Source organism: Vigna unguiculata, chromosome 3 (assembly GCF_037176805.1).
Source record: "Vigna unguiculata cultivar grain cowpea cultivar isolate G323 ecotype 2 chromosome 3, ASM3717680v1, whole genome shotgun sequence".
In the NCBI taxonomy this organism is placed as follows: Eukaryota; Viridiplantae; Streptophyta; class Magnoliopsida; order Fabales; family Fabaceae; genus Vigna; species Vigna unguiculata.
The window spans coordinates 12,144,062-12,164,045 of NC_140794.1; the positions used below are offsets into that span (position 1 = coordinate 12,144,062).

Genomic DNA, 19,984 nt, shown 5'->3' on the forward strand with positions numbered 1-19,984 from the left:
AAGCTTTCTATAACAATTTTCTAAACGAGTTTTCCGGAACTTTTAGTTTGGATGTACAATTATTAGCGGAATCAGTTTATTAGAATAATAACATCCAATAACTCAACTCTTTACAATACTATTTAATTACAATAACACAATATGATTCAATAAAAAAGAACCATTATTTAAACAATCAAAAGATATTTTTTAATAATTTGGAAGCTATCTATAGCATAATTAATAAATTCATACAATAAGGTCCAAAAGTATGTATAATAATCTTTAGTTATAACAAAGGAAACTAATTTTAACTCACTTTTTTTGTATACTCATACTTTTTATTTATTTATGATACTCTATTTACTTACAAACATCCAGTGAGTCTTATTTATCTCCTTTCAATAGTATTTTTTCTTTCTTATTGTAAACAAATAACATATACACCAAGATACTGAAGTTTCATAGATGGACTACATTGTGTAGATTCTTCATTATTGTAAAAAACTTGACTTATACACCAAAAGATTGAAGATTTCATATTATTAAAGAGGTTGATTTAAAGATGTTTAACGTGAAGTCTAGTAAAACTTTTTCTTATGCACCATTAAGAGTTTGCACTCAAAATCATGTTAATATTTTTTTCTCAATCAATTTTTTGCTACCACTATTCCTCATTCGTAAGAGTTATGTTTGACTCCCTTGTTAAATTGTGTTAATTAGTATAATATTCATAATCATAATATATGAATGAAATTGAAAATGTGTTTTAAAAGGAGATAAAGGTACCATTAATGAACATTTAAGGATAAGATTGGAGTAAAAAATATTAATCAATGGAGAATGTCTTTTAAAGGCAATGACATCTAGCCTGTTTTAAGAGTTTTTAAGTAATGTTAAGTTAAGAGTTTTTAAGTAATGTTAAGTAATGTGGGAGATATCATATTGATTAAAAATATAAAGTATTATTCTAATATATATAAAAATAAGTATAAACCTTATTTTATAAATTTAAGTAATGTTTAAAATTATTTTTTAAAATGACATTAGAATCATTTGAAATTTATTATAACGAGATTTATTATTCGTTAGATTTATTGTGTCACCCATTATTAAACTTCTATGGATTTCTATTAATATTTAGTCTCACGTTTCAAATAAATGTGTTTTGGTGTGAGATATATGTGTTAAAGATTTTAAATATACTATAAATAATATAAATAAGATAAATGTATAGGGTATGCAAGTGCAAATCTAATATTATAAATTTATTTTTCAGAATTATTTTAAGTTTAAAGTCACTTATTAAAAAAGTGATATTTATCATTCAATGAAATAAAATATGTGTTTTCTAAATACGTTTTCCACTAAAGTTAAGACATTTATTCATCATATATAAACAAATCTAGCAAATAAGAGTGTTGTTATGAGTATTATAGATTTAAAAAGCTAAAGAATAGATCTTATTTAGAAAGTTTACTAAATACACAAATCTGTAATAAGTTCTTTTATACAAGTAGTTAGTTAGTTTTTTTTCTTCTGTAAATATGATGAAGACTCTTGTAATTTTTCTTCAATGTTTTAACACAACGCACTTCATGTACTTGTTACACTCATGGCAATTTTGCTTACGGAAAAAGTTTGTTCTGATCCATTCTTTATTTATTTTTTAATTGAAATATATTTACTTTTTTTAATCATCTTTATGTAAATCTTACTTTTTCTTGCAAAATACTAATTTATGTGAATTAAAATGAATTATATTTGGTGTTAAGAGTTCTAGCAGTGTCTTCTCAAATTAATAACTGACATAGTTACTAATTTGATTGAAGAACCTTGACAGTTTTTTTTAATATAAAAAGGATTCTAAAAGAATTACACAATAGTAAAAAACATTATACCACCATTAGATATGAACACTTGTAGATAAAGGATACTCTTCTAACATCAAATAATTCTTCTCCGTTTCCTTTCATTATATTTGTCAAAAAATTAACTAATTTAATTTAATAATATTTTAATTAATGATAATTTGAATTAATACTATTTTAATTAATGATAAATCTCATTCGAGATTATTAATAGTTGATTTTTCTATTTATTTAGAGTAAAATTGATGAATTTCGTAATAATTTTTTAAATAAAAATTATCATTCTTTTATATATTACTTTCGACTTTTGAATATCACGGGTGTTTATTGGATTATATTATGTGATATTCTCATTCAATCTAATTCAACATAATTAGGTTGTGTTGGATTTTATTATATGATTGAATCAAATCTGATTAAAAAGAAAATAACTTTTTTTATACCATTAGATGATAAATTTAGAAGGAATGACTCTTTTTTATTATTTTGTTATGAATATGTTTTTTTTATGTCATCTATTAGTTTGAACAAATTTGGTATAACTTGCATGTTCACTTACTTAAAATGTTAAATTAATTTTTGTAAGACTTGTTATTTTTTAATTAGTTTAATACTTTAAATTACAACTTTTGATAAAAAGAATGTTTTTTTTATCAATTTATTTAACTCAATCTCAATGCATTAAGTAAGTGTGATTTGAGTTTACCATAATATATATATATATATATATATATATATATATATATATATATATATATATCACTTCAATTTTCTTTTCAATATCAGATCTAACTAATCACTCATTTCGTATTCTTTTTTATAAATATTTATTAATTTTTTCTTTATGTTTATAGCGACTTCTATCAACAGATTGAAGTGAGATAGTTTTATTGTATTTCGTTAATGATTTGTTATTTTAAAATTATATTTTATTTGACCAGAGAGATATATACAATCTCTATACACAACTTTGCAACAAAACAACGTATCTATATTACATTGTTTTTGTCCCTCTACAAAACTTGCCCACATTTTTTATAACTAATAACTACTCCAACTTACTATCCCTTTTTCTTTAACAATATAAAATAAAATGAAAAAAATAAATATTTTGCTAACTAAATTTTGATAATTTTCTTTTTATAATTTGAACTATTGTCTTTTCTAAAATTTTGAAATATAAAAAAATTAAAAAATTACTCTCTTTTTCTCGTTCACATGTTTAATAAAGTATGTGCTAATTTTAGTAAGTACCCAATGCTGTATGAGCATTTAAAAATAAAATAAAATATATTTTTTATAAGACTATATATAAACCACTCCTTAGTCTTCACAAGAAACAAAGTCTCTCTATCTTGAAAAAATGAAAAAAAAAAAAGAGTGTCTTTTGGGTTTTTGTTGGGTTGGGCCGAAATAAAAAAGTGAGTCCAGCCACACCGACATAGGAACCGCCGTGAAAATAAAATAGATGCAAACAAAAAGTAAAACAAAACCGCGTCAAAGATTGAATTTAAAAACATGTTTCTATTCTTCCTCTGACGTTAGATATAATCCTTAGTCAAAGTTGCAACCTCTTCCCACCTAACCCTTCATTCATCCCTTCCAATCCAATCTCTTCTTCCATTCCCATGTTGCCCTGATTCCTTCTCTCTCACATGGAGCTGCATCACAGAAAGTTACTTGAGCTTCCATATCCTCCTGATTTAAAAGATGATAAACAAAGTCCCAATAGCAACCACAAAACCACATACTTGATCGTCTGTTTTTCCGTTGTAGCCGCCGTTTTCGTTGTCCTCTGCTCCTACGCCATCTATGTGAAGTTTTTCTCTCCTAGGAACAGGTCTGTGAGGAGAACCTTGTCACGGCCTCAAACTGAGGAAGATTTGTTGGACGAAGAAGCACATGGCCCTGTGGTTGACCACCCCATCTGGTACATCCGCACCACTGGCCTCCAACAATCAGTGATCGGTGCCATCACCGTTTGCAAGTACAAGAAAGATGAAGGCTTGATTGAAGGGTCGGAATGTTCCGTTTGTTTGAGCGAGTTTGAAGAGGATGAAAGTCTCAGGCTTTTGCCTAAGTGTAACCACGCTTTTCACTTGCCTTGCATTGACACCTGGCTTAGATCGCATACCAATTGCCCCATGTGCCGTGCTCCTATTGTCACTGACCCCACAAGGGTTCCTTCCATGGACCCCAATGCTTTTGCTTCCAGGTCTTTTGTGGAGATGGAGGTTTCTGAAAGTGGTGATGGAGAAGAACATAATCATGTTCAAGCTCAAGCCCAACATGGTGATGATTTGTTGAGGGGTGAAGAAGAGGAAGAGGTTGAAGTGTGTGAAACTGAGAACATGGCTTCAGAAGTGGTGGCTGTGCAGCCAAGAAGATCGGTGTCTCTGGATTCTTCTTCTGCTGCTAAGATCAGTCTTGCTCTTGCTACTGTTGTGTCAGGAGATTCTCATGGAAATAATTCAAAGAGAATTAAAGGTGGTTGCAGTTCTTCTTCTTCTTCGTCTTCCATCAAGAGGTCACGATCCTTCAATGCCAAGCACTTAATATCATGGTATGGACGCAGCCAGAGAAAGCCAAACCCTCCATTGAGAAGCTTCTGATTGACTGGAGTTGGAACTCTTGGCTCTGTAAGTTCTTAGGAGAAATTATTAGGCACTCTGGAACCTCCTGTATTTATAGTCTTCATTAATCTCTATACAACATACACTCAACTTTTTCTGCTGTTTATGAAAACGATTAATAACACTTAATTATAGGTTACATAGAGATTAATGAAGATCATAAACCTAGTAGTTTTCCAGGCTTTGCCAGCTAGAGTGTAGTTTCTGACTCTCAACAAGATGAGAGTTTGAAGGGTTTCTGTGTGATGATCAAGTGTACCTATAAAGTATAACGGCAAAGCAAAGGTTGTGAAGGAATTGGAGGATTATCCTTTGCCTTGTTTGGCTCACGAGGTAGCATGTGTGATGTCTGTTCTGTTTTCTAAGAGGCAATGTAACGAGCACTTTATGTGTATACCTTTTTTCTCATCCAACATGGTGCATGGATGCTGAAAATAAATGCAGGGCATATTGTCTAACTTTCACCAATTAATGTACAGTAATATCTTATGAAATCGAGTTTGCACATTTTTTATCCTAGTGAAAAGGTAAAAAGTATTAATAACGAGAGCTAAACTAGGCTTCAGTTTCAGAAACTGCTTGCTAGCAATTTGATGATGAAGGAGGTTTCAGAAACTCAAATTCGCGAGCCGAAAACGCAGTCTCAGGAATTAAAATTCCCTAACATGATTTCATAATTTGTCACTTTGTAACATGTTTTAAGAGCTCGTCAGTGGATAGTTGAAAAAAATGAAACAATTGGTCATGTAATAAAGCCATGACAGCAGATAACACAACAATGTCCCTCTCTTTTTCTTCGGTATGTATGGTACAACCAGGAACCAAAACCCATTCATGAATTTAGGTTATGAATATTTCAGTGTTTGAAGACTATTGATGTTTTTCACTGCCAATAAATTTCTTAGGCATATTCGAAAAAACAACAGAAATAGTTTTAATCCGCCCAAAAAAAAATTAAATTGAACTAGATTATTTTTAATCAATCTATTTAGCCCATATCTTAAATAAAAGTAATATTATTTTTAAGAAATGTTTATATATATATATATATATATATATATATATATATATATATATATATATATACACACACACAGCCGATCAGGTTAGATGAAGTCAGATGCAGCAATTTAATAATTGTATATAACTAATTGTTTCTTTTGTCAAAATTTATACGATTACAATATTTGACATGAAGTACGTTAGATTTTAATTAAATCTTTATTTTAATTGATAAAATCATTGTCATAAATGTCAAATTCATTGGTAACCTAACCTAATAAATAGATAGGAAGAAAACAACCTTATTCTAGGAAGAAAATATGGCAACCAGTTCACCTTTTTTCATCAAACCTCTTCCAAAAGTCTAGTTTGTGACATATGTGATAGTCACGAAACGACAAAAGAACACACGAACGGTGGCTAACTTAATGTTTGACACGTTTCAGATAACTACGAACCGAGTAATGATAAGAACTTAACCCCATTTCCTTCAACTTGAAGTGCCGAGGCCTACTCATATTTGTTCACTATCCAACTTTCTCTTCATTTTCACTGATTTAACTTCTATAATGGCTACAACAGCTTCTGAGGTTGGCCAGGTACAATCCAATAACAAAAAGAGTTTCACAAGCGTGAAAGCACTCACTGAATCACCAAAACTCACTTCCCTCCCTCCTTCATACACTTACACCACAAATTCAGATGATGAGATAGTGACAGACCCAGAAGAAGATGATCCAATTCCTGTCATTGATTATTCTCTCTTGGTCGCCGGCACACCTGATCAACGGGCCAAAACCATCCAGGACTTAGGCAGGGCTTGTGAGGAGTGGGGGTTCTTCATGCTCACCAATTACCTTGTGTCAAAGAGCATCATGGAGAAAATGGTTGATGAAGTTTTTGGTTTCTTCAATCTGAGAGAGGAGGAGAAGCAAGAGTATGCAGGTAAGGATGTGATGGAGCCTATAAGGTACGGCACCAGCTCCAATGTTTCAATGGACAAAGTCTTGTTCTGGAGGGATTTCCTTAAAATCGTGGTGCACCCAGAATTTCACTCTCCTCAGAAACCACCCGGGTTCAGGTTCTACCTCACTCTTTTCCACTTTTTCTCTCAACTCTTAAGACCCTCTTTGATGATAGATCACTGTTGGTGATGTTAAATGCAGAAGAATGTGTATTAAGTAGTAACCAAGATATTCTGTATGATAAATTTGGAATGTTTGTTGCTGTTAAGGGAAGCGTTAGCAGAGTACAGTAGAAGAACCTGGAAACTGGGAAAGGAAGTACTGAGAGGAATATCAGAAAGCTTGGGATTGGGAGTGAATTACATGGAGGATAGAATGAACTTAGATTCTGGTTTGCAAATGATAGCTGCAAATCTGTATCCACCTTGTCCACAACCTGAGCTTGCAATGGGAATACCTCCTCATTCTGATCATGGCCTCTTGAACCTGCTGATGCAGAACGGGGTTAGTGGCCTTCAAGTGCTTCACAACGGCAAATGGATCAATGTCAGTTCCACTTCAAACTGCTTGCTAGCTTTTGTGTCTGATCATCTAGAGGTACACAAGAACAAATCCTGGTTAAAATTGTGTTATATGAGATTACATGATTTGTTACTTGGTTAAGAATATTCTCTTTTACCCTTTTGTTTGTGCAATAGGTTGTGAGCAATGGCAAGTACAAGAGTGTGGTGCATCGAGCAGTAGTGAGCAACAAAGCTACAAGAATTTCCTTAGCAATAGTAATTGCACCATCTTTGGACACTGTTGTTGAACCGGCTAAAGAGCTTCTAGACAGTCAAAACAACCCTGCAGCTTACATTGGAATGAAACATAGAGACTATTTGCAACTTCAGAGCAGAAACCGGCTTAATGGAAAGTCTGTGTTAGATAATGTTAAAATCTGAATTTGAATCATGTAGAGTTACCTTAAGCTTAGGCTCAAAAGTTAGAGTTTGAGGCCAATGTTTTGTAATATATGTTACTTTCTCCTGTTACATTCTTATTACGAGGATGACAGTGTAATTTATAGAAATAATTGAGCCATTCACAGAAATTAGCACATCTTAATATTGACACTGTTGACGTTATATTTTGATTTGATAGCCAATATTAGCATGAATGAAATATGAAGATTGAGCCCTGAAAAGTTTGATATTAGTCTTTATCCTCGTGAGTTGTCTTGTCTCACATTCTTCATTGCATACCTTCAAACTCCACCATCATGGGAAAGTTCCATCTTCAACTTCATCCACCAACCGCACCAACGAGATAATTCCATGGTCCACAGCTTCGTTCCTGAGTCACGTTTCTTCCACTCAAAGATCTCCGTTGTACACGTGGAGCCCTCAAGGCCACACATGGTTCATGTCATGAGTTCCACGTCTCACACGCACTAAGATGCCGAGGTTCAACACCGGGCAATTTCTATCCGATGAACCCCAAACTAGAAAACGACAATGGCAGTTGAAAAACCTATATATATTTAACTTTTTCTATATTTCATCAAATAATTTAATAATATTATCTTCAATTTAATGAATGAGTAAGACAGTATGTATTCTCAATCCAAAGATAAATTAATAATATTTTATTATCTCAAAAAATGATAAATGTTTAACTTTTTTTTCCCGTGTTGGAATATGATTTTTCTGTCAATCCCCACATCTCCACATTTCATATATTAATTAAAGGATAGTCATACTTTTATTTGTTTTTTTTAACCTATTGGTTTTTCTCTATTATTCTTTTATCGTGTCTTTAAGATTATTATCAATTTTAAAATTTTAAAATATATTAAAATTATCTTTAAAATATTAAAATAGTATGTTTTTAATATTCAATTAAAAATTATATAAAACAAAATTTAGTAAAAAAATCGGACTTCATAATCAATCATATCCACTAATTATCGGTCAGTTAAGTTTTTGTTCACGTTTCATTACTAATAACCATCCTTTTGAATTTTTTTCTTTTAACTTTTTAAAACTTTTTGGTCCGACTGTGATTCAAGCAAATCTTGTCAAGGTAACAAAAAACCAATTCAATTAACTAAAATTATTCACTCTCATGAAATGCTCCATGATAATTTTTTTTTTAGATAGAAATATTTTTTGTCTTGTATTTTCAAAAGCATTGACTTTTGTATCAAACCGGAAATCATTTCCAGTTTTACATAATAATTTAGGAATTAAATCCATATTTATCTTTAAATATTCTAATAAAAGTAGCATTTTCAATAATTCTTTTAATAAATTCTATAAAAAAAATTACATCATTTTGTAAATTAGCAACTGGGTCACACTTGTGGCTTGTCATAAGATGAACCACTTCTCAATTTAGCCCTTAAGGTGGGTATTGTGTCATTGGGGCCTTGGGTTCAAGATGAGCTTGTGGGCTAGCACCTTAACGAAAGGGGTCTTTCTTCTTATACCCCTTTTTTTCTTCCTGCAATCTCTTAAAAGTTTGTAATTCCTCGACTAATACTTTTATATTTTTTGGATTGAATATTTTAGAAAGTATTTCAAAATTTGAAAATCCTTTTTAAAACATTCAATCCAAGTATGAAAAAAAACTATTCCAAATTGATTATTTTGAAAGATACTTCTAAATTTGAAAATAGATTCTGAAATAGTCAATTCAGACAAATATTCTGAAATAGATGTTTTAGAAGTCATTTCCAAATACTTTTTTAAATACTTTTTAACATACTTGTTCCAATTTCTTTTATATTTCGGATGAAACATTTCAAAATGTATTTCCAGAATTCCAGAACAGTGCTTCGATTATTTTTTCTGTATTTCAGAATATAGTAATGAGGGTAGTGTGAAGGGACAGATGAATGGAGGTGTATGATCTAATGATGTGTTAAAAGGAATGAATAATATGAATGACTTTGTTTTTCAGGACAGGGCCAAGATCTTTGAAGAATGAAGCAATTGTGACAAAAATGTTTGAAACGGAGTGTGCTAAGATTGTAAGGTTGATGGTTTATGGTAACTGATTCCTTTTATGATGAGATAAATGGTAATTAAGCTCATCATTCTATACATGTAGGGACTCAAATCCTATGTCTCTTTTTTCATGTTCCCAATTCTGTCCCCTAATAAACTACTTTAACCAAACAAAACAAAATGTAATGCCTTTATTTGAATTTGAAATCATACTTCATTTTTCCACTGCAGAATTTGTCATATTATATACTCTGTTTCTATTAAGTCGATCCATGGTGATTCTCCACGTTGTAAAAAATCAAAATCATATTTGGGAACGTTACCAAAATGAATTCCATATCAATAATGCAATTGCAACATCCTCAGCCATTGTTTATGTCGTTGCTTGCTGGGGTCATTTTGTTGCCAAGCCCGCAAATGAACGTGCAATTAATTATTGTGTCATCCATATGATTGACCAGTAACTTGAAACCTGATAAACTTAAAATTTCTGCAACATTATACCAGAAATAAAGTAAAACTTTGAAACAGTTTAAAATTTCAGATTTGGTGAAGTGAGAAATAGAATGTTTGTTCCATAAATAAATGGTTAAAATTTGAGGGAAGTTGATAAAAGTTGGAGGGTACAGAAAGTGCATTATTATTGGATGAAGAAATGAAGAGAGAAAAATAAGAATTAGAAATGGGCAGAGGCATGTGGGGCTAGAATTGGAACCTACGAGGCTCAACTCCCACTGCTTACTTTGAATCTCTCCCTTTCACATTTTTTCACAAACTCTCATTACTCTTTCTGTACATTTATAATGTCCACATTTTTTTTAAGTAATTACTCTATGTATATAATTTTATGGATTAAATATATTTTTAGGATTTTAACATGTGAAAATTAAAACTAATTTATAATATAAGAATAAACTGTATTACGAAGAGATTGAAGGATGTTGGCCCCAACGCCATTCTTATCCTCATGGTTGTTAGGAAGCATATATATGATGTTATGTTAAACGTCTTATTCTTTACTCACTTTTTTAATCAAAACCTCACTATCATTCAAACATTACAATAATTTCATCTCCCACAATTGCAACAATTTTCTACTCTTCTTTATGACACGTATATTTAATATAAAAAATGTTTTTTTTTTATTGAAAAACTGTTTAAATGTTTGCATGAGGTTTTAGATTTAAATTTTATCATCTTCGTTATAAAAAAAGACAGATCCAGCTGTCGAAAATTCAAACCTCAATCAATAAGGGATTAAGAGGGGACTTTGCTACAAATACAAGAAACCTAATTAGCTAAAGTCTAATGCTTTAAAAAGTAAAAAATAATAATAGATTTTAAGCTTAATTCACTCTACAAAATGTAAAGTGAGGTTTGCACTCACTTATATATTATAAAAGAAGACATATACATCAATGAGTTGTTCATTAGCGGATGAAAAAATAGATCTAACAAATAGCGAACTTTATTAGGATAGACTCTAATTTACGAATCTAATATTATGTTATGAAGTAAATTTTAAGGTGAACTCATCCATATAAAATTGATTAGTAAGGTGAGGTTTGAACCTACTTTACAAGATAAACTGACTTTATCTCTAATCGATGTGATATCTTCAACACTTAAAAAGATAAAAAGTTAAGACAAGTAAAGAAGTTTCTTCAAGAGAGATATAGAAAATTTTCTGTCAACATGAGAAAATTTTGACAACTTAGAATTCAAACAATAATAATATAAAGAAAAAGAAATCAAGAGGTCACAAATTTCTATCTTACATAAACTCATCGTCTACTCCCTCATCAAAGGACTTAGACAGGGAGATAAATTTTTCAGACCTTTATGTTGTTATTGAAGCATATCATAGACTTCTATCATACTTTTCTTGCATCTTTCAAACTTATAACAACTCTAAAAGAGATGTAAAAATATTATCTAAACAAATCGAGTTTTCAAAAACTAAATATCTTTCTACAAAAAATCTTTCACTTATAAGTATTGATTTGTCACAAGATTATGAAAAATTAAATAGAGTATAAAAGCTTGAAATAAAGTTATGAAACTCAGTTAAAATTTTGAGAAAAAGAAAAATAGGAGAGAAAATACCTCTCCTATTCTCAAAATTAACCAATTGATGAATATATCTTTAATGCATTGTTTATTCAGGGTGTGCCTTGTTGAAGGTAATTGTGAGAGCAGATTTGTAAATATTTTTATTGTTTATTTCAGCGGTTTTAAATCGATTTTAGGATAATGATATATGTAACAAGTAAATGCATATACATAAGATTTATAAAGAATATAGTTCAGTTTTAAGACACAAGAAAATAACCTCCCTTGAATAGGAAAAGAACACCATGTGCTTGAGAAAATAGAACATATACTCGGAAAAATGAGAAACCTATTTTGAAAAAGAAGAGTTATAATAATAATAATAATAATAATAATAATAATAAAAAAGTATTTATATATAAATTTAGATCGTATTTATCTTAAAAGATAAAATGGTAATCATCTAGTGAAATATTAGTTTGATAGTTAGTATTTTTTTTCATCTTATAAGTCTGTTGTTTATTTTTTTATGAATATAAAAAGAAAATTATGTATTATATGTTTTTTCATAACAAATTTTATGTTCTGATTTCATTATCATATATTTTTCTTTTAATAATTACGTCTCTTAATTTTCAATTAAATTTTGATAAATTATTTTTACTTTTAAACTTTTTTTAAATAGGTGTGTTGATGAGAAGTAAAATAATAAATTCATTTATTTTAAGATGATAAAAGAGGAGATATTAGATAAAAATATGAAAATATATAAATTTTGAATATATTATTCTACTTCTTTCAAATTTTTTATCTAAGATTCGTTATTGTTGATAATGTCGGACAATCTAATCTAATCTTAAGTGAGACTCTAAGAAAAATTCATATCACAACAAACTCAATCTTTTAATAAAATCGTATGATGAAATTAAATATTGGCTTTGAGGAAAACAAAATTCCCATAAATGAATTATAAGAAATGAATATAATGTTTCTATTAACAAAGACTGATGTGTGGTAAATGATGATGATAAAAATGTTATCTTTAATCAAAAGACAATAAAACTTATATAAAATAGATATATAAAAAAATCATAACGAAAAATCTATTGTCATCTAACTTTCAAATATTATTAATGGGTCTGACACAAAAATCTGATCATAAAATTTGAAATGCATAAAAGACAAACAAATCAAAATATCTGTTTTAGTAGAAGTAAGTTTCTTCCAAAACACCTCTTAAACTTATGTATATAAATCATTTTGAAGGACTAACAACTTTATCTATTAGTGTTATTAATTATAATATGAAAATATAACATGAGTTATTTTCCTCACCATAAAGACAAAACTTTTAAAACTTTTTTATACATTTTATAAAATAATACAAAGGAGAGAAAAAAAAACGACGTGGATCCTTCCTTAAATATATATATATATATATATATATATATATATATATATATATATATATATATATATATATATATATATATATATATATATATATATATATATATATATATATATATATGACGTGGATTCTTCCTTAAAAATATTAATAAAATTTTTAAAATTTTATATTACTAAACTAAATTTATGCAACATATACTAAATATAAAATTAATAAAAAATGAACATCCACGTAAATTTATTTATTAATAAAATGATTGTTATAAAAAATATAAAATAGTTTATTATTAATATGTTTAGCCGTGAGTGCATAGTAAATTCAAATATCATAAGTGATTCCATTTGTTTTATGCTTAATAAAAAAAGCTAAGTGGAGACGATGGATATACAAATACAATTGTTTTTTGTCAAATGCTTAGTCTGAATATCCTTCAAACTTACGTATTTATTAGTTTGACTTGTCTCATCAATCACATCAACCTAATTTGGTTCATTTTTTTTCGTTTGTTTTTTTTTTCGTTTGTACTAGTTTTAGAAAGAGAATTGTTAAACAAGCTCGATTTCTTGCAATTAGTTTATTTAAATTATTTAATTATAAGCACTATGAATTTTTCAGAGATATTTTAGGAGAAAAGACATTATTTTAATACTTCTTTTAATTTAAAATTTTAAAATATTAAATTTATAAATACTAGCAAAAATATATAGGTATTATCTTAATATAGGTATTATAGGTATTATGTTATTTGTGTTTTCGTATTTTTTAATTTTTATAAAAATTTGAAAAGATATATAATTAATTTTTAAAATAATTGTTAAATGTAAAATTAGAAAAATATAATATGTATGTAAAATAATTAAAATAATTACTAAAGATAAAAAAGAATTAGAATAACAGTTAAAAATAAATTATTTATAAAATAATTAATTTTTAAAATAATAATTAAGGATAAAACTGGAATAACAAAATGTGAACACAAAAAAAGAATATCTTTTATATATTGTACAAATCTCATTTTATATAATGTTTTTTTTTAATTTGGGATTTAAATTTAAATTTAAATTTTTATAATGATAAAATTAATTATTACATTAAAATTATTACAACCAAAATAAAAACTAAAGTACTAAAATTAATATGTCCAGGGAAGAGAAAATTCGCTAGCATAAGTTTTTTGAGCTGACTCTAATATCATGTTAAGAGGTAGACTTTAAACCTAATTCAACCCCACAAAACTAGCTTGTAAAGTGATATTTGCAACCACTTATATATTATAAAATTGTCTTATCTCTAGTCGATGTGAAACTTCCAATAAATATTAGCATTGGCCAAATTCAATGATAGTAGTGTCAGCTTAGTTGACTCTAGTACGGTGCAAAACAATTAATTTTTTTCTAAAATAAAACTAAAAAAACATAAATTATATTTAAATTTTCTATTAACTAAATATTTGTATTAGTGTTGACTTACCAATGCTAATCTTATTTATTTTAATATTTATATTTATTTAAGTTAGTGTTAGTTTAACGTGGGTTAGACCGGCGCTAATCTTATTTATTTTTAGGGTTTAGGGTACAAACCATAAATTATTTTTAATCTAAAAACCTAAATTTAATGATCATAATTCTCTTCATCTATGATTTTCTTCTCTCACTTTCTCTATGTGTGTGTGTGTGTGTGTGTGTGTGTGTGTGTGTGTGTGTGTGTGTGTGTGTGTGTGTGTGTGTGTGTGTGTGTGTGTGTGTGTGTGTGTGTGTGTGTGTGTGTGTGTGTGTGTGTGTGTGTGTGTGTGTGTGTGTGTGTGTGTGTGTGTGTGTGTGTGTGTGTGTGTGTGTGTGTGTGTGTGTGTGTGTGTGTGTGTGTGTGTGTGTGTGTGTGTGTGTGTGTGTGTGTGTGTGTGTGTGTGTGTGTGTGTGTGTGTGTGTGTGTGTGTGTGTGTGTGTGTGTGTGTGTGTGTGTGTGTGTGTGTGTGTGTGTGTGTGTGTGTGTGTGTGTGTGTGTGTGTGTGTGTGTGTGTGTGTGTGTGTGTGTGTGTGTGTGTGTGTGTGTGTGTGTGTGTGTGTGTGTGTGTGTGTGTGTGTGTGTGTGTGTGTGTGTGTGTGTGTGTGTGTGTGTGTGTGTGTGTGTGTGTGTGTTATTTTTTTCATTCACATTCATAAATCTCCTCACACTCATATTTTATCTACACTCATCTTCTGACATTCATCTCCTTCATCCACGTCATATTTTTCAAACAAACACATATCTTTCATCTACATTTTTTCCTCTTCTCCTTAACTCCATCATTTATACTTATCTTCTTCATCTATATTCATCCCCTTCATCCATATCCATCTTCTTCATCTACACTAATTTTCTTCATCAATTGTAAATTTTTTAGATTTCTTTTGTTTATATTTTTTTTTTGTTCACATTATTTTCATCTACATTTTTTAATCATTTTGCTCGTTATTTTATTTTATATTTTGCTCATTTTTGTTCTTGAAGTTATTATTATCAGTCGATGTTATTAGCGTCCACTCCATGCTATTAGCATGCACTGAGCCCAAGCTATTAGCGTATGCTTAACCTATGTTATTAGCGTCCGCCAATAGTATCTGACACAACTGATAATGTTAATTAATGTTACCATTATTATTTCAGTTATATTTTATTAACAAAATCAACTCTTATCTAGCTTTTAACTTTTTAGTTTTCAATTTTATCAAGCTTTTGTAAATAATTACATTTTGGGTTACAATAATCTAATTATACTACTAATCCTCATTCTTTTGTGTAAATTTTGTGACAACAAGCTTTTGTCTAAAGCATGACAAGTTTGCAATCCCGAGAAGCTTGGAAAAGCAATTACGAACTTGAATTTAAAGAAATGCAGTTGCGCCAAACGTCATAGAAGTCGCCCTTAGTGCCACAATGTCATAAAGCATCAATTTCATAAAGCATAGATTTTAGCAATGTTAGGCACTACTAGAGGGCGTTGGGCACCACTACTCTAAAGGTCAGTCACCTAAGGCACCGTTTTACAAAGAGTCCTTTTCCTATTCCAGGCGTCGACGACACTATATTGGTGTTGGGCGATACTTATGCTGACGTGGCAAGTTAGTCCTATTTCATCTTATTTGTTCGAGGGAAGGTGATCTTTGACAGTTTGGAGTGTCAAAACTCACGTTTGGAGACACACACACACACACCCACACGTGCGCACATACATACTAGTTTGGCCACCCACAACTTGATACTCAATTCATTAGGTGTTTGGAAATATCTTTTGATAGCTATTACTGAAACAAGATACCTAATGAAGGTTGTATCTAAGAATGAAGCTTAACTCATTAGTTGCCTTAAACCCTAGTTCATAAGGTGGATTTGTTTATTAGGGGTTCAAGGGATTGACTCTTAATAAAGAAACCTAGGCTCATTGTACCAAGGGATTATGGTTTGAGTAAACACGTGGGTTGACATTGATATTATAATGGAGAGGAGTTGACTTTTAAAATGCATGTGAGTGAAGTTAGTGAAATTTATCTCCAACAATAACATTTCATATCTTTTCTAGTCTTTTCCATCTTCTAAGCGTGTGAACATCCAAAGTGTTTATTCTTTTTTTGCATAAATTTACTTGTTGCACATAACTTCAAAATTATGGAAATATTGTTTAGTCTAGATTAGTTATTAATTGCTCGATTATTTGGTATTACACGAATCTCTTGGGAAAATGATATTTGGTTTTACCAGTTATTATTTACGCGACTTGATATGTTTGCTGAAGAGTTAACAACAACTATTTTAGCTTTCACCTTTTTAGCGTCTCTATCTTTTCATATGAAAAACTGGTGCTTTGACATCAATTTTCCCTCAATTGTGTTGGCTTTTAATGGACTTTAATAGTTAGTTTTCTTATAATGGAACATCAGGTGAAATTGAAAATAAAAGATTTAGGTAACAAAAAGGGAAGAGGATACGAAGATGGTGTGCGCATTTTGATTGTGTGCAGAGTGGTAACCTGTAGCGGGATTTCTCAGGGTTCATTATTTTGCTATGATTTTGTTAAAGTGGAGTGCACAATCGACAAAGAGAAACAAAGAATGAATGAAATGACAATAGAAAAAATTAGAATTACCAAAGTCCTTGACTTTTCTCGATTTCTACTAAGGTCATGTCTTAGTACTACGACTGGGATGAAGGACGTGTAGTGGTGGAGAGGTTTGGAGGTTTAGGCTTTGTTCACTTGGATAGATGGATTTGTGGGAGAGGAAGAAGATGGATTTGAGTGGATTTGAGAATGAAATGTATGTTGTTTTTTTAAGGAATTTAGAGGTGATTGTGAGTGAATTTGGAAGTAAAGTTTGTGAGAGTTTGTGGGTGATTTGATTGATGTGATAGATAAAAAAAATGTTTTAATATATATAAAAGAGAGATTACCATTTTGCCCTTTAAATAATAAGTAGTATAAATTAGTATTTGTATGAGTTATAATTATTTTTTAAATTTTTATTTAATACTACACTTTAAAGAAATAAATTACAAAAATTAATATAATTAATTAATTTTTTTCATAATATTGAAAAAAATGTTACGAAACATTTGTGAATGGTATTTTATTCTAAATAAAAAATTAGTATGGAACTCCACCATTGTAGAATCCGTACACTCGACCACCAAATTTATATTATTATATTATATAATTTATTATTTATATTATTATATTATATTATTTATTATTTATATTATTATTATATACAAAATATTTATTAAGTTAAAATAAATTATTATATATATATATATAATATAATATAATATAATATAATAAAGTATGTTAAGGTCTTTTAAGACAATTTCTCAAACTTAACCGCAAATCTCTTCTTTTATACGAAATACAAAGAAAGTATACAGTAACAAATTTGTATTGATTTTTATACTTTTTTAATTTTTTTCTTTTCGAAAACTGTGCATTTTATGCTTATGGTAAATGGTTTCAAATCCGTCTGTTGAAACGAACAGACCCTTAGAGAAGGAGAAAAAGAAAGAAAAGAAAAATTAAGAAAGAGAAAGAAAAGTTAATATACTGACGTGATTATCTTCTAATGTCATTAAACACGTTAACTCTATTTAAACAATATAAAAACTCTTTAAAAATGAAATACAAGAACAAACAGTAATCATAAACTTAAATATAAAAATTAAACTACTAATTAAATCAAATGGAGAAAAATAGATATAATTTAGTTTCCAAGTTTAATAAAGTAAGTAAATAATAAAATTTGTAAAAGAAAACAAACTTTAATAACAAAGTTAAGTTAAATATAAACTCAATTATTTAACAATATTAAAATATTTATTAGTTGAACTTTTTATATTGTCCTTATGTATGAATATATCCAACAGTTTTTTTTAGAGAGTGGGACATAGCAAAGGTGGAGGAAATACAAACTGAAGGAGACAAACTAAGTGCTAATTATGTTGAATTGAGACACAAATTCTCAAGTACACTATACACCCCATGAACTTTACCCTCTTAGCGTAATACCCTTGATACGACAACCCACGAAACAAATCAGATTCTGCACTCTACACCTTTATGTTCCTTTAGGATAAATTTAAACCCTTTTCTTTTTCTATATTTTCATAACAAAAATTATTCTCCTTCCGTTTCATTTTACATCAAGATTTTTTCATGACGAAAATAATTATAAATAACATAATTTATAAATAAAAATACATGTACATTCTTCTCTTTAGTAAAGATATAAAACAGCAGATACTAAGTTGTTTTCCACCTAATTGATTTGTAATTTGCAACTTATCAATGATGGTCGAACGATATTCTTGGTTATTCTTCTTACCTGTTTTATTACAATTCCTCATTTCTGACTTGAAGTTATTCCTGGACCCTTATAAAATCTAACAAATATATCCAAAAAATTTATATACGCTAACATTTTTTATAATAAAAATACTTAAACAAATAGTTATAACAACATAAAAAGAGTAATATCTCGTTATATATATATATATATATATATATATATATATATATATATATATATATATATATATATATATACTATATGTCCCTCAGTCAAGCGGCCAAATCTAATTCTTAGGCCCATCGGCCAATGTTGAAAAACTATTACATCGAACGGTCAAACGGCCTAAGAGTAAGTTGTTAGACCATCGGTCGAATGGGCTCAATCAACCAGCCAGGCGATCATTAAACTATAAGACTCTCGGTCAAACGGTTAAACAAATAAGTCATGAACAAATCATGTTCATGCCCACCGGTCCATCGGTTGCACCTGGTCGAGCGACACGAACCCTCGATGGCATACCGGTCGATCGAACAAGTACGTGTAATACCTAACTATAACACAATCAATGAACTAACCCTCGGTCGATCAATCTCTTTAGACTTCTGAAGTCCCTCGGTCGGCCAGACGTTCATGAAAGGTTTTATTTATCAAAAACAGCATAACTAACCCGGCCAAGCGGTCATCGGTCGCATTATCAGACAGCCAATCAATCGAGTTAATTAACGTTAAACAAGTCTATAATCTTGATTAAAAGATCATTGGGCCGTGATTAAGGAACCCTAATCACAAGCCCACACAGAAAACTATAAATAGGGCCCAAAGGTAGGTTGGTAAGCATCTTAATTTCGCATTTATTGCAACAAACATTTTGATACACCGATCGGTCCTTCCTGACTTAAGCATCGGAGTACTTTAGACAGGTACCCCGATCGTCATCTCAGCCGATCGAGCTTAGGAGTGAATTTCGCTGAAGTTACAGGAGTAGAAGAAGGCAACGCAGGTCGAAGAGGTTCTTAGCAGGCACTTGGCCCCTACCCCGAAACAATATATATATATATATATATATATATATATATATATATATATTTTATTCTATAGTCTCAAATACTTTTCCCTCTATTACAATCGGTAAAACCCCCTGTCCTTTACAATTTAGAAATATGTTTTCTTTTGTCCCTCGTAACAAAAACAAAATCATTCAAATTTTTATTATCCTTAGTTATTTCAAAAATCTCTGATAAAATATATTTTAATGTCATTTTTTATTATTT

General features: G+C 29.6%; 2 protein-coding genes and 1 pseudogene across 2 annotated transcripts; all 3 read left to right on the forward strand.

Moving 5' to 3' along the window:
• Positions 1 to 3,359: 3,359 nt before the first annotated feature.
• Positions 3,360 to 4,977, forward strand: LOC114177727 (RING-H2 finger protein ATL54-like). The gene has a single exon (XM_028063218.2). It carries the CDS (start codon positions 3,506 to 3,508, stop codon positions 4,460 to 4,462), a length of 957 nt encoding a protein of 318 aa, XP_027919019.1. The 5' UTR covers positions 3,360 to 3,505; the 3' UTR covers positions 4,463 to 4,977.
• A 989-nt stretch (positions 4,978 to 5,966) lies between these two features.
• LOC114177726 (2-oxoglutarate-dependent dioxygenase 19-like) lies at positions 5,967 to 7,543 on the forward strand. Its single transcript, XM_028063217.2, has 3 exons — positions 5,967 to 6,566; positions 6,720 to 7,047; positions 7,149 to 7,543. Exons 1-3 carry the CDS (start codon positions 6,055 to 6,057, stop codon positions 7,392 to 7,394), a joined length of 1,086 nt encoding a protein of 361 aa, XP_027919018.1. The 5' UTR covers positions 5,967 to 6,054; the 3' UTR covers positions 7,395 to 7,543.
• On the forward strand, positions 7,501 to 9,490 carry LOC146887474 (uncharacterized; annotated as a pseudogene).
• Positions 9,491 to 19,984: the final 10,494 nt, after the last annotated feature.

Excerpts from the sequence above, each read along its gene's own strand:
- LOC114177727 (XM_028063218.2), top strand. The coding sequence starts at position 3,506 with ATGGAGCTGCATCACAGAAAGTTACTTGAGCTTCCATATCCTCCTGAT.
- LOC114177726 (XM_028063217.2), top strand. The coding sequence starts at position 6,055 with ATGGCTACAACAGCTTCTGAGGTTGGCCAGGTACAATCCAATAACAAA. Across the intron at positions 6,567-6,719 it reads CAGAAACCACCCGGGTTCAG|GGAAGCGTTAGCAGAGTACA; the intron begins GTTCTACCTCAC and ends GTTGCTGTTAAG. Across the intron at positions 7,048-7,148 it reads TTGTGTCTGATCATCTAGAG|GTTGTGAGCAATGGCAAGTA; the intron begins GTACACAAGAAC and ends TTTGTGCAATAG.